The sequence below is a fragment of the Canis lupus genome, chromosome 27 (assembly GCF_048164855.1).
Source record: "Canis lupus baileyi chromosome 27, mCanLup2.hap1, whole genome shotgun sequence".
In the NCBI taxonomy this organism is placed as follows: domain Eukaryota; kingdom Metazoa; phylum Chordata; class Mammalia; order Carnivora; family Canidae; genus Canis; species Canis lupus.
In genome coordinates, this window is record NC_132864.1 from 7,284,951 (window position 1) to 7,308,270 (window position 23,320).

The following is a 23,320-nucleotide window of genomic DNA, read 5'->3' on the forward strand; positions in this document are numbered from 1 at the left end:
TGCTGGCGATCAGACATCAAGGAAGCATAGCTCAAACCACAGCACAACCAGAATTAAGGCAGAACCACAGCCCTGCTGCGTCACAGACAGGGTGGACATGGCACTGCCACTGCGCAGTTTGGAGCGGGTTCCCCTCAACCCACACCCCCTGCTAGGTGTGCCCCCAAGGACTAAGACCAGGACCTGGTGGCAGAGGGACAGATGCAACAGCAAAATCACATCTGAGCACCAGGGCCATGCCCTGGGGGTCCGTGTCCTGCACTAAGCCCGGCACCCAGCACACGCAGGCTGACTCCAGGTGGGGACCCAGTCAGTGTGACACACTAGAAATGGTGACAAACCAGCCATCAGCTACACTCACTCAATTCCAAAGGTTTATTTCCTTAAATCAGTATTACACAATGTAACGCAAATGAAGGGGTTGGGAGAATCACACAAAACTCCTTTTAAAGTACACCAAGGGTGGGGCGCTGAATCGTGGAGAACAGAATCAGCTGGCAGCACACACGCTGGGAGGTGGGCAGCACGGCAGCCCACAGGGGCACCCACGAGGGGTGGGAAGCTGCCTGAGTCCCCTCCCGTGGCACCAGCCTCCTGGTGGCCCTGGACCTCAGCCGACTGTAAAGCAATAAATATGCACACATTCCGTGCAGCAAGGAACGAAGTCACTGGGTGTTGAGGGAACATATGACAGGGCTGCCTTGAAGTCCAAGCACAGTGGCAGTATTTCAAGTATTGCAAAGAAACACAAAGATGTCTAGGTCTTGATGTAAGACCTTACAGCCCTTGCCCAGGGCACCCGGACTCAGGCAAGCTCCCTCTGCCCTCTCCAGGACAGAAGTCTCCCCACCCCACCAGCCCCTCAAGGCAGCCAGGACCCAGCCTGCGGGGCAGGGAGAGGGAGAAGAACAAGGACAAGGACACGGACACGACTTTGGCATCAAAACCCATTGTGAAAGCTGGATGTGAGGCTTCGCACCAAATGCCCTCTCACCTGCCCACTACTTCGTGGCAGGGGCAGGGCTGCTCTAACAGGCATCACCACCTCCACCTGCATCCCCACACGATGCTGAGGATCTACCCTTCCAAAACCAATATCCTAAACTCCTACAAATTTTCTTCTTTTGTTAAAAAAGAGCTGCAGAAAAATAAGACACATTTCAGGAGTAAAGTGTAATAGACTTCAACGTCTGTTCTGGGTTCAGAAAGCTTGGTGCTTCGTACTGTCCGTCCCTAAAAGAACATTTAAATAAGATGTCTGTGTCTACCTGAGAGGGTCCCAGGCGGTAGGCACAGCACACACGCTTGCACACGCTCGCATGACTATTTATATATGTATATATGTATATAGGTATGTACACACGCCCTGTAGTACAACAGGCGGGACTGCGCGGGCAGTCCTGCTTCAGGTCTGCCTGCATAAAGTGCTCCATGATTCACAAAGCTGGGTGGGTGGTCTTGGGGAAGGAAGGGGACCAGGAGGCCACACCTTTTCCTGGGCAGAGCGGTCTCGGGGCCTCTGCGTGTCCTCAGCACGTCAGCAGGCATGAGGGCTGCCCTGGGGTCTGGCTGGGATAGGGGACCGGCTACCTGTGCCCACTTGCCTCCAAACTGGCCGAGGATAGTTGTGATTGCCAGGCAGGAGCTCTGCCCATCAGTGAGGCCAGAGGTCTGGCCTGGATTCAGATCCCAGCGCCCTGAAGCCCACCGCAGCATAGCTCAGGCCTGCAGCTCAGGGGGGACCCACCCTCTCTCTCCCTACCACCACCAAGCAGCACCAAGGCCACAGGCTTGTCCCTTCAAGCCTGGCCAGCCGGCCGCCCCTCAAGCCTGTGGGATTGGCAGAGGAGATCCAGCCGTTGGGCAGTGAGCCAGGTACTCCGCGGGTCAGGCAGAGATGCCGGTCAGCAGCGCTGAGAGTCTCCGCTCGATGCACAGCTTGCCTGCAGCACGGGATAGCAGCATGAGGGGGATCCTGCTAGACATCTGTCCCTCCTGCCCCCCACCCCCCCCAGCTGGCCCAGTGGCACTCACACTTCGCAATGTTCTCCACGTCTGCCTGGTCAGTGAGGATGTGCTGCAACCCCTCCATGAGCAGCAGAGCCTTGTGGTAGCGCTGGACACAGTCCTCCCGGCGGTGGAACATCTCGTCCAAGGCAGCCGACTGCACCTGCTCGAGGGGGCGCGAGGGGCTGAGCCCAGCTACCCCAGAACTCCACACCAGGCACACAGGGACCAGACACTGACTGTCACGGCACACACAGGGGCACTGAAGATGGCACGGCACACGGTGAGGACTGCTGAGGCCATGGGCAACCAGCCGGCCACCACCGCCCCTTTGGCACACAGGGTCGCTACAGAGATGGCCTAAGTCACCAGTGGTCACCCTTGGGGAGGAGGCAGGCTATCCCCCAAACGTTTGTTCTGACAGCACAGGTATGCTACATGGATGAATGTTCTCAAAAACAGCCACTCCTCAGAGCCAACTGTCTTTAGGCAGGAAGACCCCAAAGCCACAGAAGCAGAGAAGGTCGTGTGGTGTGTCCCCCCACCCCCCCATTAACGAGCTGCACAACTGAAGCAGGGCTACCTGCAACTGGCCTCTCCTGGAGAACACTCGCCCCCTACTGGGCTTGCAAACCAGGCCGCCTGCTTCCCAGTGGGGGGACCCGAGGGCTGTGGCCAGGAATACCTGTGGGCCAGGGAGCCCGTGCAGTAGAGCAAGGCGGGCTCCCCACCCTGAGCTGGGCCTGGAGGGCCCCAGAGTCAGCGCTGGCTGTGGGGTGGCAGGAGTCACACCTCAGCCTCAAGTCCAGCAAGCTGTAGACAACACCTCCCCGCCCCCCACTGTAGCCCCCACCACCAAGGTCCCACCTGCCATTCCCGCCTACCGTCTGCACAGCATGGCTGAAGATGAGCTTCTCGGCTGTGACGCTCTGGATACGATCCAGGAGCCGTTGCTTGTCCAGGAAGAAGCGTTGCAACCGTAGGCTCAGGCCTTGGCAGGACACCACACTGGCCTTGTACAGTTCGTTCAGCTTACGTACCACTGTGGCAGGGGGCAGGGGCCGGGGCGGACGTGCAGCCACCATCAGCTCAGGCTGCCCTTGAGTGCCCGGGAGCCCCGGCTGCTCCCCACCCAGGCTGGCCCTGCCCCAGGTGACCCCTCATCACCACTCCCCCAACCCTCTCTATGTGACCACCGTCTGTGGCCTCCACCGATGCCCCTGGGGGTGCAGAGCTCACCCTGCTTTACGGTGGACGACAGGCACAGCTTGCCAGCCCGGATCTGGTCAATGGCGGTCTGCAGGCCTGAGGACAGCAGCTCAGCCACCTTCAGGTAAAGCACCAGCTGCTCCGCGAAGCTACAGGGGAACAGATGTGTCAGATGGCCCGAAGGCCGTGGACCCCAGGCCGCCTCCCCTCCCCACCTTGGCCCCGTGGGGCACACACACCCCCACTCGCGGCTCAGTAGGCTGATCTGGTCGGCCACGACGCTCTCCTGCAGCTGGTACTCAGGTCCCCCGGCTGTGTTGCTGGCACTGCCCCTCAGGGCCGCAATGTCCAGGACGTGCTGGACGAAGACGAGCGTGAAGCGCAGGCTGTGCAGGATCTCCGTGTGCTCTTGCTGCGCAGACATAGGGCAGCTGAGGCAGTGGCTGTGGCTGCACCCCTGCTGCCCCGGGACCTGCTGCACATGGTGGGGGGGTGCGGTACAGGGTTGGGGGCTAGGCTCACCTCCATCAGCGTCTCCTCAGGGAGGTCCGGGGCCTCGAAGGTCACAGCCCCCTCCAGGTTGGCGGTCACGGGGTCGGCAAAGCTACAGCAGTGGCTAGGGGCCGGGACCTCTGGGGCAGCCTCACTACAGGCTCCGGGTGCCAGGTGCCGGGCAGAGGAGGAGCCCACTGAGCCAAGGGAGCTTGAGGAGCCCACTGTGGGGAGAGGCCAGCGGGCAGCAGCCCTAGTCCTGGTTGTCCCTCATAACTCTCTGATGCAAACCCCCTCCCCAGCCATCTGGACACCTCATGTTATACTCCTCTTCTGCCACCCTAAGCAGAGTCCACTGCAGAAGCCCCATCCCTCCTGGTCCTGCCCACTGCAGGGGGTCCTCCAGTCCAGAGGCTGGAGCTGTGGGTGCATCTGTGCCCTGAGCGCAGGACTCCTGACCCAAACAGAACAGCCCTCCCAGGCAGCTGCAAAAGCAGGTGCTCTGAGCATTACCCTGACCACACGTAAGGACACGACCTCACGCTTCCTGAACCATCCTGACCCATCTGCACTGCCACGTACCCCCTACAGCCTGGAGGAACATGTGCAGTCCTCACCTGAGAACATCCTAGTACGAGGACCCTGGGGTGGCGTGGTCCCGCTGGGGGGCGAGCCCACAGTGAACACCACAGGAGATGGGCTGCTGGCACCCCCAGCACGAGCTCCCGGGTGCAGGTTCCCTCCAAGGCCAGCAGAGGGCGCTGCAAGAGCAGGGGGAGGGGCTCAGGGCCTGGTGGTCAGCCCCGCCCCCCCCAATCCCGCTCCCGCTCCAGGGATGCCCCGGTTGGCCCACCGATGTCCATGGGCTTCTCCTGCAGGCTGTCTGTGCTCCCTGAGTCAGGGGCCTGGGTCCCGAACGCAGCCTTAAGGAGCAGGTCTGTGAGGCGGCCGGTACTAAGGGACCTGCTAGGTGAGGAGCAGTGAGGAGCAGGCACCAGGCCTGGACCTGAATCTCCCAGCCTCCCCACTGCCCAGCCAGGGTCCGTGCTCAGCCCAGCCAGGGGGGCTCCCCACCCTGCCCCAAACCGCTGCACACCAGGCACACAAGGCACTTCACGTGTGCTAGCCATGCGGTCTCCTGCCCCCCTCGCCCGCCCCCGGATGCAGGTACTGTCCCCCGTTGAAGGGACACACAAAGTGCGGCTCAGAAGGGGTCACAGTGGGAGGAGGTACAGACTGGGCCCTGACTTGGGGAGACCAGGTCTGCTCCCGGCCTCTCCCAGAAAGCAAGCGCACGCTAGGGTCAAGGAGGCCCTTCCCACACACCTGCCGAAGGGGCTCTTGTCCTCAGTGGGCCGCAGGCCAGGGCCCAGCTGCTGCCCCTGGAACGGTCCTGCCTCTGAAAGGTCTGGCAGAGTCCGGTTCCGAGGTGGGGTCATGACTACACCCTGCCGGGCCAGGAGGGTCAGCAAGTTCTGGGAGCTGGGGTTCTTGGGGAAGTCGAAGGCGGGCAAGGCCTAGGAGGAGCAGGGGGGCACTGAGACGCATGGCTTCAAGTGTGCTAAAAGCCTGATGCCGGCACCTGTACAGCACCACGCTGCCGCCACCAGACCTCGTTCGCTGCAGGAGGGCAGTGAGCACCCCGCACACCCACCACGCAAACATGTGCCCTCAGAAACCCCACATGCGTGGCTATAGGTGTGTCCTCACATCACCCACGAGAATAGCACAGCGAGGGCTAAGCTAAGCAATGTGCCTGGAGCAGAGCAGGGGCACGTGGAGCGCCTGCATTCTGGGGCCTGAAGCACCCAATTCCCAGGCCCCTGGTCCCACAGGAATCCTGCCGTGCAGGTGGTTGACATCCTGGGCAGGCGGATGGGGAGGGGTCCTCAGTACAGAGCCACCAGACACCTCATGCAGGCCTGGCCACTTCCTCCCACCCCTTTGCCCTGCCCCAGCCCTGGGGCCTGGTTACCTTGGTGGGGGAGCCCAGGATGGGGGGCAGGGGGTTGCGCTGCAGGAAGTCGGGCAGCTTAGGCGAGCCTCGCAGGGGCCGGCAGGATTGCAGCCCGTGGGCTGGCTGAGGGGGGCTTGACTGTGGGTGACCAAACGCCGTCCCCAGAGGGTCTGTAGGGGGCTTGGGCAACTTGGGACGGACGACGTGCAGGTCGGACAGGTTAGGAGCGCTGTGCAGGCGGTAGCCCAGCCCAGCAGTGTGAGGAGAGGGCTCGGGCACAGAGGAACCTGGGGCCAGATGGGACAAGACCTGGTCACTGCCGGGTGAGGCTTGCCCAGCGCAGCCCAGCCTCCACCACCAGCAAGGGGAGTGTGTGGGAGACCCTCAAGTCAGAACCACTCCCCCCACCCCAGCTGCTCCATGGTGTACCTGAGCAAACAGGCACAGGTCACGCACAAGGCGGGCGCACACAGAAGCCCCGAGAGCTCCTCCACAGGCTAAGACCTAAGCTGTGGACACAGTGTCACAGCACCTTCCTTCCCTTGTAACGTGACCGCTATGAGAGCGGGAAGCTGGCTCCTGCCCTAAGCCAGGGCTGCGCCTACCTGGACGAGGGGATCGGCCACCCCGCATCTCGGCTCCCTGTGGGGAGGGTGCCCCGCTCCAGCCCGGCCGCTCGGGGATGATTCCAACTTGAGCAGAGAGAGGAGTCATCAGGGTCATGCCCTGACAGGGAGAGCAAGTCTCCTCCCACACTGTCCCAGCCCGGGGAGAGGCCCAGTCCCACTTCAGACGTGTCCACCAGGGGCATGCAGGTTCACCTTGTGGAGACGGGGTATAGGGCCGGCCCCCACCCAGAGACAGCTTTCTGGCCAGGGCAGCTCCGTGCTCGGTGTGGGATGGGGGTGACGGACTAGCCCGGGCAAAGCCCAGGGGACTGGTGCTGCCAGACCTACGGATGGCGGAGGACCTGGGGACACAAGCAGGCAGGATGAGGTGAGGTCCCAGCCATACACAGTGAGGTCACAGCTGTACAACATAGCTCGTTCCCCTCCATTCAAGTAACAGGCCTCACTCAGGAGCCCTTGGGAAGACTGGACAACTCGCCCTCCTGCCCAGAGCTGTAATGAGGGAGTGAAGAACCCCAGCATTTCCCCTGGGCATCCTCAGACCTGAGGTCACAGTCCCTGCCAGGACAACCACTAGCAAACAGAACCTTCTGTGAGTTACAAAAAAAAGGGGGCCTTCCCCCACTGTTTGTTGAAATTTGTCAAAAATTGATACTGGGGGGGACGCCTGGGTGGCTCAGTGGCAAAGGCTGAGCCTTTGGCTCAGGTCATAATCCCAGGATTCTGGGATGGGATCCCACATCAGGCTCCCAACAGGAAGCCTGCTTCTCCCTCTGCATAGGTCTGTCTCTCTCTGTCTCTCTCATGAATAAACAAAATCTTTAAAAAAAAAAAAAGATACTAGGTTTTGTAAATTCAAGATACACATCCACCAAAAAGTTGTCCTAAAAAAAAAAAAAAAAGAATAAAAAAAAAAAATTAAAAAAAAAAAAAAAAAACAGAATTTCCACGCATCCGTAAATAGTGGCAGTGAGACTTACACAACTTACAGCCTGTACAACCGTACGTGTGGCACAACAGTGCACCACTCCGAGGAGCCTGTAGGGGGTTCTCACTATCGTTCTCCAGGGCATGCCCTTTGCCAACAGGGGCACCCCTATAGCCATGGGAGGTGGCGGTGGTGGGAGGTGAGGGTGACTACACTCACCGTGTGGTCTGGTACTGGGTGGGTGACTGGAGGTTCTGCTCAATGCGCTGGTAGTTGTGCACCTGGGTGGGGACAGGTATGGGGACCGACACGCCACATCTACTGCTGAACGGGCCGGCCCGGCTGTGGCAGGAAGAGAAGCAGGGGGTACAGAGGGGTGTCAATGGAAACAGTGTGCTGGGCTGAACCCTGGGCCCCAACACATCCTGGGGCAGAGGCCACCAAGGCTGCCTGCCTCCTCCGCTCGCACAGGCTGCTGCCACCCTTCAGGCAGCAGGCCTGTTGACATCCTGCTCACCCCACGTGCCCTGTGCCCAAGGGGCATCTGGCTGGGACCAGCCACTGGGTCATGTGGTCGGTGGTCAGCCTCAGGACAATGAGGCTGGGTCTGGTCCCCGGCTTGGCGCTGCAGGCTAGGGGGTGATGGCAGCGCTGGTCCCTCAGCTCCCCCTCTCCCACCCTCCGGGGACTACGTCCCTCCCACCACAGCCCCTTCTCCTGGGCCACCCATAGAAGCCCGGTGTCCTGCGAGGCCTGAACCAGGACAGGACCTGTGGACGCAAAGTGCTGCCTACAAAACTGGACCTCGGGCTGGGGGGCCACCCAAGCCTACCCCACCCCACCCCTGCTCACCCTGATGGACTTGGAGAGCTGCTGCTGCATGGCGGAGAAGGAGACGGGGTCCGGCCACGGCTCTCCAGGCCAGCTGAAGCCACCAGGGAGCTCCTGGTGGGGACAGAGCATGGAGGGACATGTTCAGGTGGACCTGACCCAGGCAGAGCAAGAGGACAACAGGCAGGAGCGAGATGCTCCCCATGCCAGGAGGGGGCAGGACAGAGAGCTTACCCGCTACACATCAGGCTATCAGGTGGGGGCTTGGCACCAGCCGCCTCGGCCACCAGGTCACCTGTGAACAGGAGACGGGTGATGCTGGGCCTGGGTACCTCTCACATCAGAACAAGTGTCCACTCCACGCTCCTGGGCCACCTCACCCACCACAGCTCAACTCCAGACAGCAGGGGGAGGCTCCGGCAGGGGGAGGTGGCAGTGCTCCCAAGTCCCCACTTCCATCACCTTACCTGACCAGACCTCAGGGCTCTGAAGGTGCCCTCCATACCCCAGAGCCTTCAGCCACCTTGCAGGCAACCAAGGCTCCCAATCTGGGCTGGACCCCCCCTCTGGGACCCTGGGTCTCGGACCTGCCCCATCACCCTCGCTCACGGCCCTGTCTTCCTGCTTGCTGCCCTGCCCTGTAGGCCCAGGGCCACTCCAACCCAGCCCTGTCTCAGGAGTCATGGGATGGCCAGGGGCAGGGAAAGGGAAAGAAGTGTCCACACCCAGGATCTCAAGAAGAACTTAATACCCCAGGACAGAGTTTCGGGAGGGGCTGGGCCTGTCCCAAAGGCCTGAGCACCTGTGCTCAACAGACACTAAGCTAGCAGCAGCTCCCTCCCTGGGAGCAGGCACTCTGGAGGGTGGGGAGACTGGAGAACAGGACCTGAGCTCAGGGACTCAGTCCATGGACCAGCCACAGGGCACCGGGACCACTTGGCTTAGACTCTGTAGCCAAGCTGACCTGATACAGAAGCTCCCAAGACCATCCTGAGGGCGCACAGGTAGAGACAAGTTTGCAATGACAAACCTGCAATGGCCACCCCGTCCCCATTTCCACACCCACACATGTGCACACCACACACACACACACGCACACTCTCTCTCTCTCTCTCTCTCTCTCACGCTCACACACATGCTCACACCAAAGCAACCCCGGTCCCAGACCTGGAAACTGGGCTGGGACCATGACGAAGTCATCTGTATCACAGGACGAGTCCTTGCTGCTGCCGCCAGAGCCTCGGGAGCCCTGCAGGAAGCCAGCAGCGTCAGCCGGGGACGTCAGCGTCTTCTGGAGCTGCTGGTGCATCTCTCCCAGGGACTAGGGGTCAGAGGGAGGGCCACTGAAGCTCACTCAGGGCCTGGGTGAAGCCAGAGCTGCTGGCGCTGACAGAGGGCTCAGCTTGCCCTCCCCACTGGTTTCTGCAAGCTCTACAGCCGGCAGGGCTCCACAGCAGCAGTCACCAGACGGAGCCACCCAGCTCCTGCAGAGCTCCCAGGGAGACTTCCCATGTCTCCTATCAGTCCTGCAAAGGCCTGAAAGGGCAACCACTCCAGGCTTAGGACGTATAGCGTCCAACATCAGCTTTCCACATGGGCAAGACTTGTCAAAAAAAAAAAAAAAAGACTTGTCCTCACACTGGCCCTGGCGCCCCAGCTCTGTGCCCACCCATGCTGAGGTGCCAGAGACACACACTGCAGGGTGGTCTCCAGGATACAGGGCCATCCCGTCCCCGTTTCCACACCCACACATGTGCACACCAGCACACATGAAAACCCACACCTAGCAGGTCAGCCTCTGAGACAGGAAGGCTGCGGTGGGGGGGCTAAAAGCGGTTTTGCCAACTTGTCACGCTTCAACATTTCACAATCAGGATGGGTCTGTCTGCAGTTAGTGTGAGTCAATCAGACAAAGTCATAGAATCAAAGGCAGGTGTCCTGATGGTCTCCTGGCAGCAGTGTGCTGTCCACACAGGCCACATCCCAGGAGAGAAGCCCAAGGCCCGAGCCCCAGCAAGTGACTCACCGGCGGGGAGGCCAGGTGTGAGGTGGAGCTGCTGCTGGAGCTGCTGCCGGACCCCGAGCTTGGGTACGAGGGCACAGGCACAGGAGGGGCTGGTGGGGGGCAGTGGTCAGCTCACAGGCACTCCTCCCTGGCCCTACAGACCCCCCCACTTGGCCAGACTCCCCATGATGCTAGCTCCAGCTGTTTCCATGGAACACCCCCCACCCCAAGTTACGGGCTAGCCTGTCAGCAGCAAGTGTGGCATCCTGGTCCCCAGGCAGATGCAAAAGGACTATGCAGCACACTGAGCAGAAACTGAAGTTGCCCACCCAGAGGACTCACATGCTGGTGGGGAAGGGGCAGCCCCCAGCCCTATTCTTCTCAACCTACAGCACCATGTCAGCCAAGCCCAAGCCCCACTGTGGCTGTGGGGGCCCCAAGATCCTCAGGGGACTCACACTTCTTCACAGTGGCGCTGGCGTCAAGGAAAGGGTGATGGAAGAAGTCATCTGTGGGAGAAAGGATGAAGAGTCCTGACTCCAGGGTCCCGGCAGGAAAGATGGTGTTCACCTCCATCCACGGCCCCTGGGGCCCAAGCTCCAGCAATCCTGGCACCCGTTCCAGCCAGCATCATACCAGGAGTGGAGGGAGAGAGGGAGACAGCCCCAGCTGCTGGCTCTTCACCACATCTGGCCAAGGCTGGGCCTCCCCACCCACCTAATACCTGTTCCCAGCAGCACTTCCCATTGCAAAACTGGGGTTTTCACAGCCCATGTTTCTGGGAAAGCGGGTGTGGGCAACCAGGAGACAAGGGTGGAGGGCTCCCAGCCAAGAGGGCCAAGCCCCAAACCAGGGAGCCGGCAGGAGAGGACAGGAGGAGTGGGCTAGTGGCGGGGCCTGCTCACCGAAGTCCATGCGGTCCTTGTGGTTACGCTGCAGCAGCGCCAGCAGCAGCTGTCTCAGTGGGGCAGATGTCTCCCTGGGGATACTGGGCAGTGCAAACACAACATGACGTGATCAGCCCCGGGTCAGTTGGGATGCAGGGGGCGGGTGAAGCCAGGACCCAGGCACTTACGTGGGTACCAATGTCTTGTTCCTCTCGTAGAAGAGGCGGAGGTCCTGGGGGCTGCTGGCCTGGCAGGGGATGGCAGCGTGAATGCCCCCACTACACCAGCTGCTCCCCCCACAGCCTCCAAGCCCTGTCCAAGGTCCCTGGTCCCTGGCCACAACTGCCGGCCAGAACTCGTGGCCCTGGACCAAGCACCACGTGCCCTCTATGCTTCTGGGGATGGGCCTCCCTCCTCCCCCATCTAGCCTCTAGACCAGGGGGACCGCACAGGGTGGTCAGGTGGCCCAGAAGCCAGACGGCCAGGCCTCCCTCCCGCTTAGGGCAGACTGGTCAGGGTACATATTCAGGGATGTCTGAATGCGTGCTTCTTGTAAGGAAACAATAGTCCATGCACCTCGCCCCAGCGGAAGATCCCAAAATCTTTCCCCTTCCAGGGGGCGCTATACCCCATGGGGAGCACCTGGCAGGCACGCATGTGGCTGGTCACGTTTGCTTATGCACACTGCTGTGTGACATGTAGTTCCCAGGGCTGGCAGCTTGGCCAAGACCAAGAGAGCATCTCTCCTTCCCGGGGCTGAGTGAGAAGATGGCCCTCCACCTGCTCAGGCAGGGGGACATGGCAGATGAGGAGGGGTGCAGGGAGCTAGGGGGCCAGCCGAGGTCACTGGGCAGTCACAGAAGGCTAAGGGGCAAGTTGGCAATAGCTGAGAGCCGCGTAATCAGGCCAGATAGTCGATACGGGATGCGCAGCCCAGCACGGGGGGCTTGGAGCCCCCAGCCCTCTGGAATCCCACTGCTAGTAGGCCACTGCTTTTCAAATGTGATGCCCCCCTCCGCCCCCATGCCTGAAAGCAACTGGGCCTCATGGCACGGATGGGAGGACACAGACTTGCTTCTGACACACACACGGGCACATGCCAATGTGCTCAAGAGCCCTCGGACCCCACCGTGGCCTGGAGGAGGGCAGGGCCCCACATGCCTGCATGGTAGGAGCCACGAGACCACGAGCCGAGTGTTGAAGTGGCGGCCAGCGCCTACCTGACCCAGACTTGCTCACCTGGAAGGGCGCCTTCCCCGTCAGGCACTGGTACACGATGGTGCCGATGCTCCAGAGGTCTGCCTTCCCATCGTAGTGCTGGGACATGATGACCTCAGGGGCCTATGGGGCATTAACAAACAGACACCACACCAGACAACTGCAACACCGTGTGGCAGACGACAATGGTGCAGCCTCGCAGGAGAGGCCATGGGAGCCTCCGACACCTCTTCCCCGGGCAGCAGGGCAGGGGTGGCTCACCTACCATGTACATGGGGGAGCCACAGAGTGTGGCCGCCATCATGTTGCTCTGCAGGTACCGAGCAAAACCGAAGTCGGCTGAAGATGAGGAGAAGCGCATGAGGCGGCCAGCCGAAGCTCTCGAGCCTCCCTGGGCATCCTCCCCTCACCAGCCCTGGCCTTACCAATCTTAACGCGGATGTTGTTGGGGTTGGCGCGGCGCCCACCAGGGTTGGACAGCAAGATGTTCTGGGGCTTCAGGTCACGGTGGATGATGCCCTTGCTGTGCAGCAGACGCATGGCGCCTGCAATCTGCTGCAGGAAGAGCCGGATGGTGTCCTCACTCAGTGTCCGCATGGCTGCAGGGAGACGGGGCGGCTCACCGGGCACCCAGCCCTCCCGGAGGCTTCACACTCAGCGCTGCTCCCACACGCACTCCTTCACATTCCCACCCCCATCCTGCAGCAGCTGGGCACCCGAACCCTTCCACTGCGGGCCGGCTGGCATCTTCCTCCCACACTGCCCAGCACCACCCACCACAACACGTGGTGCCCTGAAGCACCCTTCCCCAGTTACCATCATTCTCCGGAGCCACCTCTGCCCACCACTGGAGAGGAGCCCCAAGACCTGCCCTCAGGGATAGAGGGGATGAACACACCAATGCCAGGGCCACGACCCGGAGGGCACCTACCCCCCCACCTGTGGCAGGATCCCGGGGAGGGCCACCCCTCTGTGGTGAGCCAGGACTTACTGGGCCCAGAGTGCTCGGAACAGACCAGTCCCCAGCAGAGAAGCCAGCCAGGTGCTTCAGGGACCCCGCAGGGCCAGGGGGCACCACATCCCCACAAACCACTTAGGGCCCTGCTCACAAGGGGCCTCCCTGACCGATCTGTCCAGGGAGGCTGTCCCTGATGGCTCCACTGCCCTGTCCATCTTCCCTAGCAAGTGCCAGGGGAGATAGGAGGACCCTCCGGGGCCCTGATTCATGTCAGACTACCTTGCAGGCTGGGTCAGGGTGAGACTGGGCATGCAGCCCACCTGGCCAAGGGGCGTCCACTCACTGTGCAGGTAGTCAGCCAGGTCCCCGCCATTACAGTACTGCAACAGACCATTGGAACACCGGGGTCAGCGGTCAAGGCAAACCCTCCAGCCCTTCCTGGATTTCCCCACCACCCTACACCTGCTCCCCTGCTCCTGGCCTTCCTGGGGCAGATGTCCCTTGCAATCACCCCTCAAGCACCTGCCACGGCCACCAGGGCTCCTGATGGGGTGGGCCCTCAGCCCACGGATGACAAGGAAACCAGGAGAGTCTTTCCTGCCCTCACAAGCTGGGCCCACAAGACTCACCTCCATGACCAGATACACGGAATTGGCCATTTCCTGCAGGACACAGAAGTAGCAATGAGAAGTGCAGAGGAACACTCCCCTGCCCCCACTCCTCTCAGCCTCAGCATGACGTAGGCGCTCAGCACCCATGCCCTCACCATGCCACCTGGGCTACAAGCGAGGCCAGTGAGCACGGACACCAACGGGCCTGGAGAGCCCCACAGACCCCTGTACCAGCACCTAGCCAGTTGAGTGGTGGCCAGTTGAGATCCTCTGACAGCCGAGTGGGCCTGAATGAGAGGGGCAGCAGCCAATCAGAGAATGCTGATGTTGCCAGGTCTGGGGAAGAGGCCGAGGTCCCAGGAGAGGTGTCTGGGGTAGACATGGACTCTGCCTCTGAAGAGCACCTTCAACTACCTTCACTGCCCCCTTCTCCGTCAGGATCAGGGTCAGCCCCACCCTGAAGTTTCAACAGGGCTCCCCTTCGTGCACCACCCTCCAGGGGAAGACCCAGGTCCCGAGGAAGGACCCAGCCCAAGTAGGAGTGCCTTGACGCACAGACTTCAGAAACCACACCTAACTCCAGGATCAAAGATGCCAGCAGAATTATAGCTAGGCAGTGCCAGCCCACCTCAGGCCAGCAACGGCAGCTAGGCCAGCTTCCGGCTCAGCCACTCAAGGACCCAGGGTGCCACTGGCATTCTTGGCTGTGTGCATCCCCCGAGAAAGAGGAGCCCCAGGCCAGGCCACGACACCCCCCCACCCACCCACCAAATGCCAGCATCCATACGGCTCTGTGCTACCAGCATGCTTCATCTGCTGGCAGGGTCTCTGTTACTCTCTACTGTCCTACAGATGGTCCCTCAGATCTGCCCCAGGAAGTGGCTCTGAAAGCAAGGACCTTCAGTGTCAACACACCACCAGGCCTCAAGAGCCACAGCAGGAGCCCTCTCTGCTCTGCACTGTGTCAGGGGGCGAGCCTGTGAACTGGCCCCAACACTCTCAAAGCATGGTGCGGGGAGGCTAGGGGGTCCCTAGGAAAGGGGCAGGGAAGGGACCCCAGGAGGGACCTTTCTCCAGTCACTGGGGGAGGCCACCTCAGGCTGATCCACCAAGGCCTGACCTCCAGCAGTGGGCCACTACCTTCCAGCCCTACTCAGGTCTCAGGGATGCTTTTGACCCCCGCCTGTCTCCAGATAGGGACCTGGAGCTAGGACATGAATTGGTACACTGGGGATACTCCATGTTTAAATGTCAGTACCCACCAGGGCTCCACCGACAGAAGACCTATGTCCAGGACAAGGACAACCTGGGGAGCAGGCTGAGTCGTGGGGTGGGCTCTCAGGGTGTGGGAGCCCAGGGCTGACATGCTTGTGCCTGTATGCCCCCACCCTGCATTCCTAGGCCCGTCACTGGTCCTTCCGTGCCAGCTGTAGGAGAGAGATAACACAGGGGCAGCTCCAGGAGAGTCCCCTGGGGGCGGGCCTGGCCCAGAGGGGCAAGAGAGAAAGAGAGAGAGAGAGAGAGAGAGAGAGAAACAGAGAAAGAGAACACGCCTCAGAGGCGGGAGAGGCAGGGGCTGGATCCAGCAGGGGGTGGGGCAAGAGAGAAGAACCCAGGAATAACTTGGGAGAGGCAGCACACGGGTCACTTGCCACCGCCCTGACCACAGCCACTTCTGCTGTTTGCTGGGCATGCTGCACAATTACTCCTCACCATGAGCTCCAGGGAATGCTATGAGCTTTCTGGTCTGCAGTGGCCCAGAGAAGCTAAGTCCCTTGCTCTGGGACACACAGCAGAGAAGCAGAGCTGAGACTCAGGCCCAGGCACGTCCAGAAGAGCCCCAAACCCACCCTGCCGAGCCAGGACAGACAGGGCCAAAGTGACAGGCAATACAGAGACAGATGGGGCATTTCCTCCCCACCGAGTGTTCTCAAGGACTGACCTACCAAGACTGGCACGGACACAAGGGCTGTGTGGGAGCCTGAGTCCAGAGCCTAGGAGCCTCCCTCACCCCAAATCTGGGAGGCCCCAGACCCCACAACAACCCACCCTGTAAAGAAGGCCCCCACAGCAGAAGTGACAACAGAGTCCCCTTTGTACTCAAGAACCCACAGGACCCTGAACACAGCCTGGACCCTACTCCCACCCCAATCCCCACATCCCAGCCATGGCAGACTTCCAAGTGTGAGAATGTGATGGCAGACATCCTCCCTCCAAAGACCCCACTCCACAGGCCCCCAGGGCCCCTGCCCAGCCCTGCGCATCTCCCATCCCCACTGGCCCACTGTTCATAGCACACTCCAGGCCCTCCCTGCCCCCAACAGGAGGTCACAGCTTATCGCCTCCCCAAAGGCCTCCTGCCCTAAGACCACACTGAAGCCTCCCCAAGTCCGTGAGTGACAGGCCAGGGTGCCACTGGGGCTATGTGGGGGCTCTTCCTCTCCACTCTGACCTCTGTCCCTGTGGCCTAGGATCAGCTCCACCCTCCAGTGGGCCCTCCGAGGCAGGGAGCGGAGTGCTAGCAGGGAAAGAGCACAGCAGGGCTGGGGCTGACCCAAGAGAGCCAAATCGGGGTCTCCCACCACCCTGGGGCCAGAGGACAGCTTCAGACCAGCCCCTTCCTGCATCTGTCTCCCCACCGTGACACCCTTAACTCCACTGGCTGGCAGAAGCTGAGCCATCTCCCAGGTGAGGTCAAGAACATGCCCAGGCCTGGGAAGCAGAAGTCAGCTCCAGTGTGTCCTCAAGCCTGCCCCTGTGCCAACACCAAGCCAGGTCCCAAAACAGCCTGGCCTCACTGTGGCCCACCCTGACGGGGACTGGGAGAAGGTGCAGGCCCCCTGGGTGGGGCACTCTTCCAGAAAGGCTCTGTGCCCGAGCCCCTCTGCTGGGGCCACTCCCGGGTGTCCCCCACCCCTCTCAGGTGGTCAGCTCACCACCTACCACCACAACCCAAATGGCTTCAGACCCACTTCTGCTGGCCGCCACACATGCTAAACTTGGTTTTCCCAAGCTCCCTTGGGAGTGAGCAGGGGCCACATAGGCTCTAGGCACCGAGGCACCTCCCTGGGGTCAGTCTAGATTCAGTCTACACACTTGAAGTTGTCAGGACTGCTTGCAGGGCTCCAGAGAAGCGTCAGATCCCAAGGAGCTCACCTCCTGCAGGAGGCAGAGGGGAACCACTGGCAGGTTCTTGGAGCTCATTATAAGGTTAGTACAGAAACATACCCGTGGCCTAGGCACAGGCCGCCTGTGTCCTATGTCCTATGGGGAATGCGCAGGGATGCCCTCGCTGCTCCATCACCAGCTACCCACACGCCCTGTTGCCCCAGGACAGGGCAGGTCTGTTCCTGTCACAGGCTACCCAAGGAGGAAATAGGACACATGGAGGTCCTGTCATTCTGCCCCAGTCAGACACCTGGCAAGGGAGGGGTGAGGCTGGGCAGGGAAGCCTCAGTGGAGACCACCCCACCATGCAGCCCAAGAAAGGGGATGATGAATCCCAGCTTGTGCCCCCAAGGTAGACAAAGCAAAGCCTTTACAAGGAGAGGACATGGAGCCCTCTCCATCCCCTGGCAGGGTGCCCAGAGGCCCTGGGGATAGGGCTGGCCTGAGCGTCACAGCCAGGTGTGCTGGGCGGCCTGGCACGGGCATCCAGGCACGTAGGAGGCCACCCCGCCATGGGGCGCTAAGGTGCTTTGCTTAATAGGATCCCACTGCCTGCCTGGGCCAGGCCTGGTGGGTGGGCAGGCACTGACCTACTTAACTCCTCGGACACTGGCGCTCTTGGCTCAGGAAGGTGGCAGAAGCCCCAGTGGGGGCCAGAGCACAGCTGCCCACAGAAGCGGGGCTGCTCCCCACCCCGCGCTGGGCTCCTGCGGCCAGTTCCCACCGGATAAGGGTGCCTGGCCCCACCCCACTTCCTCAGGGGAGCCTCCTGGCACTGCCTGTAGGTAGGTCTGCCCGGCTCAGGAAATACAGGGGAGACTCTCAGGGCAGGGCGGGGCGTGAGCTGGTACAAGCCCTCAGAAAACAGAACCCACACGCTCCTCCCAGAGACCCGGCAGGCCCAAGCTGCCGCACACCACAGTGACACCACAGACCCAACCCACACATGTGCCCGCGGCAGCTGTCGGGAGGACACTGACGATGGGGCACCAAGCGGCGACACGGACCCCGCACCCGCGGTGTGGTGTCAAGGGCACCAGGATAGGCAGCAGAGCTGTGGGAGTCCAGGGCTCAGAGTGGGGGGACCTGCAGAGAGAAGTCCCCACAGACGGCAGAGCCCCGGGTCCTATGGCCACAGAGAAACTGGAGGGCTGAGCTCCTGGGGCAAGCTGCGTCCCCCTTCTGACCTCCCCAAAGGGCTTAACACAGCATTTCGTGATCTGCGTTTCCCACTGTCCAGCATGTATTACACTTCAAAATTTTAAGTGGAAAAATTTAAGTTATAAAGATAGATAAAAACAACAGTAACGTGAAGCACCTGGGTGGCTCAGTGGTTGAGCGTCTGCCTTTGGCTCAAGTCATGATCCTGGGGCCCTGGGATCCAGTCCCTCATTGGGTTCCGTGCAGGGAGCCTGCTTCTCCCTCTGCCTGTGTCTCTGCCTCTCTGTGTGTCTCTCATGAATAAATAAAATCTTCAAAAATTAAAAAAATAAAAAGTCCAACAGGAATCATGCTGAGGGCAGGTGGCATTCCTAATACACACACACATAATGAGATGCTCAATTTGCTCACACACAAATGAGAAGCCTCGGGATCCCTGGGTGGCGCAGCGGTTTGGCGCCTGCCTTTGGCCCAGGGCGCGATCCTGGAGACCCGGGATCGAATCCCACATCAGGCTCCCGGTGCATGGAGCCTGCTTCTCCCTCGGCCTATGTCTCTGCCTCTCTCTCTCTCTCTCTGTGACTATCATAAATAAATAAAAATTTTAAAAAAATTAAAAAAAAAAAACAAAAACAAATAAGAAGCCTCAATCACAGCGAGTGAAAAACACTGAGAGGTCATTTTCCACCAAGATGGAAGTCTGATAACCAGCCTCCTGGCAAGGATGTGGGGAGACCGGCCCTTCCGTACGCAGCCCTGCTGCGTTGTCCAGTCCAGCCCCTGGGGACCACAATTTGGCCACTGTCCCAAACTAGAAACACGCATCCCTTTTACCCAGGGATTCCTGTCTAGGAATGTATGCTGCAGATACACACACGGCCAACACTAAGCGCAAGGACAGTCACCACCACCATGCTGCTGCCATGTCAGAACGCCATCAGTGGGGGACTGGCGAGGTCTGCTCTGGAACATGGGGCAATGGAACCCAGTACAACCACAAACAACACCCACAGCCACACCGTGACAACAGCTAGGAGGGCACACAGGGTGCACCATCCAACAGCTCCATGGTCTCTACCACAGGAAGATATGGAGGCACAGACAGGTGAGGATACTTGCCCAAGGACACACAGCTCGTTCAAGTTTGGAGCTACCTTTAGAGCCAGGATTAGAACTAGGTGACCTAGCTTCAGAGTCGGGCTCTAAACCACTGTGCTTAAGGGGTGGCGACCTTCCCGGGAGAGGGCTGTAGTGTCTTACAGACGAACAGAGACAGCGGTGTGGAGTGACAGATCCTTCCCCAAGATACAGGCCCAAACGGAAAAGCCCTTTAGGTGCAGAAGCAGATGGTATGCGGCCAAATGGTATATAAGGACACGCTCCTACCCCTGGAGAGATCCAGAAACTGCCAATGTCGGTGTGGGTGCCTCTGGGGGCAAGACAGGGGCCAGCAGGGAAAGGGGTCTCCTTTTCCCAAGTCCCCTTTTATAATCTATTTTTCTTTAGCCAAGTTCCTTATTACCTAGTTTAAAAAGCCATTTTTCCTGGGTCCCGTATGTCTTAGAGGAGTCTAAGGACTGGGGGAACACCCCAGACCCCAGGGCTGAGGGCACAGAGCCCCAGAAGAGAGGCAGGGCCCTCAGAGCAGAGAGGCCATACTGGCCTCTAAACACTTCCTCCAGGCAGGGGAGGCTGAACAACCACCCACACTAGAGGAAGTAGCACTGCCCACAGCCAGGTGTGGTCAGGATGGGGAAGGAGGGAGTGCCAGGGACCCAAGCAGGGGAGGACAGGTAAGGTGTGACAGGGAGGGGAGAGAGGGAGCAGTGGGGCCACCCTCCTGGCCCCGGGACACTGTGTCTCAGTAGCCTAGTGCCCGGCTTCCAGGTACTCGCTGGGACACTGGAACTGTGCCCTGCCCATGTCACCTCACATCATGCCACAGCCCCCAAGGCCACAGCCTGGCTCTGCAGGGGGAGGGAGGAGGCCACCAACACACAGACAGCCCGGCTGGGAACTTCCCCTCAGCCAGGGGCTGGTCCCGTGGCCTCAGTAAACAGGTTTCAAAACCATTAGTCAGCACTTTGGCCTGCAGATCTGCTGCCTCAGGTTCCCAATCCCCAAACTGGCTCTCCAGGGTCTGGGACCCTCACTGCCTGGCCCCACCGGAGGCCCCAGGGGTGGGGAGGGGACCAGGCTGGGGCCTCCCATGCCGGCCCTGGGCCTGAAGTGGACTCATCAGACTGAGCAACTGCCTCCCTCCCTTCTTCCCTCCCGCCTGGGCTGTCGCACCCCAACTGCCAGGGAGAAGGAATCTCCCTGGGCCCCTCCCCTCCCCCTAGCCTGACGCAGGGAGGGACCGGCCAATGCTGGGCCAGAGCAGTGTCAACAAACAAGTGGCAGCACCACCCTGCCGCCCGCCAGCGCTGGGGACAGGACCCCTCGGTCAGGGCCACTGGGTCAGACAACCAGGGCCCACACTGCAGCTGGCCAGACCTCAGTGGGTCCCTGCGGCCCTGTGGGTGCCTGGGGCAGCCAGGCAGCGGGGACGGCAGGACTCTCCCCACATCCCCAGAGGAAGCTGGGCCCGAACTGGGCCGAGGAAGAAGTCTCCAGGGATCTGGTCAGGCCTCTCAGATGGGCAGGCCAGAGAGCTACCCCCTCCCAACACGAGACCCCGGCCGGCCTGGGACCCAGCTGCTGCGGCCTGAGGCTGTGCGCCGGCCAGCCTGGGAGGGTTACGAACACAACCCCCCCCCCCCACCACCACCAGCACAGCCCCAAAGCTTACCTGAAAGTCATACAAAGCCACGATATTTTCATGTTTCAGTTCCTAGGACAGAAACCCAAGTCTCTTAGGACCAAGGCTGGCTCACCCACCACCCTGCTCCCCTACAGCTTCCAATGCCCGCTCACCTTGAGGATCTTGATTTCTTTCCCCAGCAGTGTCTGGGACTTGGCCAGGTTCTTCTTGTTAATGCACTTGACCGCGACCTCCAAGTCGTGCTTCTGAAAACCAAGCACGATGTTCCTCAGGGCCCAGAACCCAGGCATCCTTACCGGGCCACCCCCAGGCCAGGTAAGCACCTGGGAGTGTGTGTGTGTGTGGGGGGGGGGGGGGGTGTTCCGGTGCCAGGAGCAAGACCTGGGGTGTGGAGTGGGAAAGAGGTGTCCAGAGGAGGTAAGGGTGAGGGAGTCGAGGATGCGGAGATGGGGTTCCCATGGCGGGGGTGAGCATGAGAGTCTCTGGGTGTGGTGTGGGGATGGAGGGCATGAGGGTCCTGGGGTGTGAGGAGGGGTCCCGGGTGTGTGGCAGAGATGGGGGAATGAGGGTCCCGGGTGAGGGGCAGGGATGGCTTCCCTGGGCGCGGGGAGGGGTGGGGGTGGGCAGGTACGAGGGGCGAAGGCCAGGGAGGAGGGAGGCCCAGGTGAGGGGCTGGGATGCAGGGCCCCAGCCGAGGCAGGGATGGGGGATGGGGCGCCCGGGCGCGCGGCAGGAGGGCCCCCGCCGGGTGGTCCGGGCCCGCCGGCGCCCCTCACCTCGCGGTGGCGCCCCTTGAAGACCACGGCGAAGGCGCCGTGCCCGATGAGGTCCTTGCGCGAGAACTCGAACTTGCCCACGGCCTCCAGGCCGCCGCGGCCGGGCTCCATGGCGCGGGGCGGGCGGCTCAGGCGGCGGCGCGGGCCGGGGGCGGCGGGCGGGGGGCGCGCCCCATCGGGCAGGCAGGGCCCGCCTCCAGCCCCGCGGGCCGCTCGGGGCGCGCGGGCAGCCCGGGCTACCGATGCGGATCCCTCCCGGGTGCGGCGAGGGCTCGGGTACGGGGTCCGGCCGCGACTCTAGCGGGAAACAAAAGAGCCGCGGCCGCAGGGGCCCAGAGCCTGAGACACCGGCGCAGGCGCAGTGCGCGGCGCGGGGCGGGGGCGGGGCGGGGCCTGGCGGGGCGGCCGGGCTCGGGGCGGGGCCTGCGGGGCGGGGCCACGGGGCGGGGCCAGGCCGGGGGCGGGGCCAGGCCGGAGGGGCGGGGCCAGCATTGGGCTGGCCCCTGGGGGGTCTGACCCGGGAGGCTCTCCACCGCGGCCGTGCCCCATGTCCCCTCTCTGCTTCCTCCTGTCTGCACAGCCGCATCACTGCCTGGATGTGGCCTGTGTACCCCAGGGTTAGGGACCGCACAGAGTAGACCGGGCTGCTGTAGAGGTGCCGCATTTTATTCATTCATTTTTTAGTCGGCTGCACACACCAGCGAGAGCCCAAGTGCGTGGCTCCATCTCAGACCCTGAGATCATGACCAGAGAGGAAATCAGGAGTCGGAGGCCTAACGACTGAGCCCCCCAGTTGCCGGGATGTGTCCAGTGGTAACGAACTGTCTGCCACATGGAACCTAAACATAGGAAATCAGAGGGAAAGCTTCTGTAAATCATTTCATTGGGATGATATGCAGCAGATTCTCAGACACAGTGTTAAATAGACACTCAGGCGTAAAGTGCTCCAAAGTTTATAATTAAGAGGCCAGACAGTGACTGTGCTACTGGTTTTCATCTTGAAGTCCCTGGAGGGGGTGCATATACAAGACCCCGAGAGCATACCGCTGCCATGATACGCGTGCAGGTCAGGGTATTCACAGCGCTAGGCTATGTGTTTCCAGTATTAGGTGTAACGCCTCTCCCAGGGCTTTCCACATGCCAGCCTTTCTCTGTATTAACTCATTTGTTGTTCCTCCCAGGGACTCCATGAGATACTTGTTTTATGTCACCATTTTATAGATGAAAAAAACGAGGCCCAGAGAAATGTACCCAAAGTCACACAGCAAGCAAGCAAGGAGCCAGATCCTCACACAAGGAACTGTTAAGTGGCTGTTTGGGAGGAGCCAGTGCTTTTTGCTGTACACCCCGCATACTCATGTGAATGATTCTTACCGCGATCCATTGGAGGACTGCTTCCATCAATACAGAGGGTAAATAGTCCTCCTCTCTGCCCCCCCAGCTGCAATCACGCCCTGAATGCTTGCTGCTGGCTCTGCAGCCAGGGCCCTCCCAGTGCCTACACTGCCTGCTGCCCTGGGGGGACCCCACTCACAATCCCCCAGAAGCCTCTTTTCAGGCTCCCAGCCCTGAACTGAGGCCAGAGGCCACCAGAGCTGCGAGGGACAAGAGGTCTCCTGGCCAAATGCCTTGTTTTTCAGGGGTAGGGTCCCCCGGGTTGAGGTCAACCATGGCAACTGTCAGGTCGGTTTCTATCCCTCAGTTCTCCAGTTATGTTCA

At 61.0% G+C, this 23,320-nt stretch overlaps 1 protein-coding gene across 4 annotated transcripts; it reads right to left on the reverse strand.

The window, feature by feature from the left end:
* Positions 1 to 361: 361 nt before the first annotated feature.
* Positions 362 to 21,756, reverse strand: ULK1 (unc-51 like autophagy activating kinase 1). Of its 4 annotated transcripts, none has more exons than XM_072802091.1 (28): positions 21,602 to 21,756; positions 20,978 to 21,070; positions 20,853 to 20,894; positions 13,751 to 13,783; positions 13,465 to 13,501; positions 12,589 to 12,762; positions 12,429 to 12,502; positions 12,185 to 12,286; positions 11,134 to 11,192; positions 10,964 to 11,046; positions 10,517 to 10,567; positions 10,080 to 10,168; positions 9,221 to 9,302; positions 8,288 to 8,348; positions 8,075 to 8,167; positions 7,442 to 7,564; positions 6,487 to 6,635; positions 6,271 to 6,357; positions 5,684 to 5,952; positions 5,035 to 5,225; positions 4,562 to 4,671; positions 4,326 to 4,469; positions 3,739 to 3,932; positions 3,456 to 3,628; positions 3,247 to 3,365; positions 2,892 to 3,049; positions 2,035 to 2,170; positions 362 to 1,943 (listed from the first exon to the last, which is right to left on the reverse strand). In XM_072802091.1, the coding sequence occupies exons 1-28, from the start codon at positions 21,710 to 21,712 to the stop codon at positions 1,888 to 1,890; spliced, it is 3,093 nt and encodes a 1,030-aa protein (XP_072658192.1). In that variant the 5' UTR covers positions 21,713 to 21,756; the 3' UTR covers positions 362 to 1,887. The 4 variants fall into 4 exon arrangements, with proteins under 4 accessions (XP_072658192.1, XP_072658191.1, XP_072658193.1 ...); XM_072802090.1 differs by having other exon boundaries at positions 9,221 to 9,374; XM_072802092.1 differs by lacking the exons at positions 20,978 to 21,070; positions 21,602 to 21,756 and having other exon boundaries at positions 9,221 to 9,374; positions 13,442 to 13,501; positions 20,853 to 20,889.
* Between the last annotated feature and the right edge of the window lie 1,564 nt (positions 21,757 to 23,320).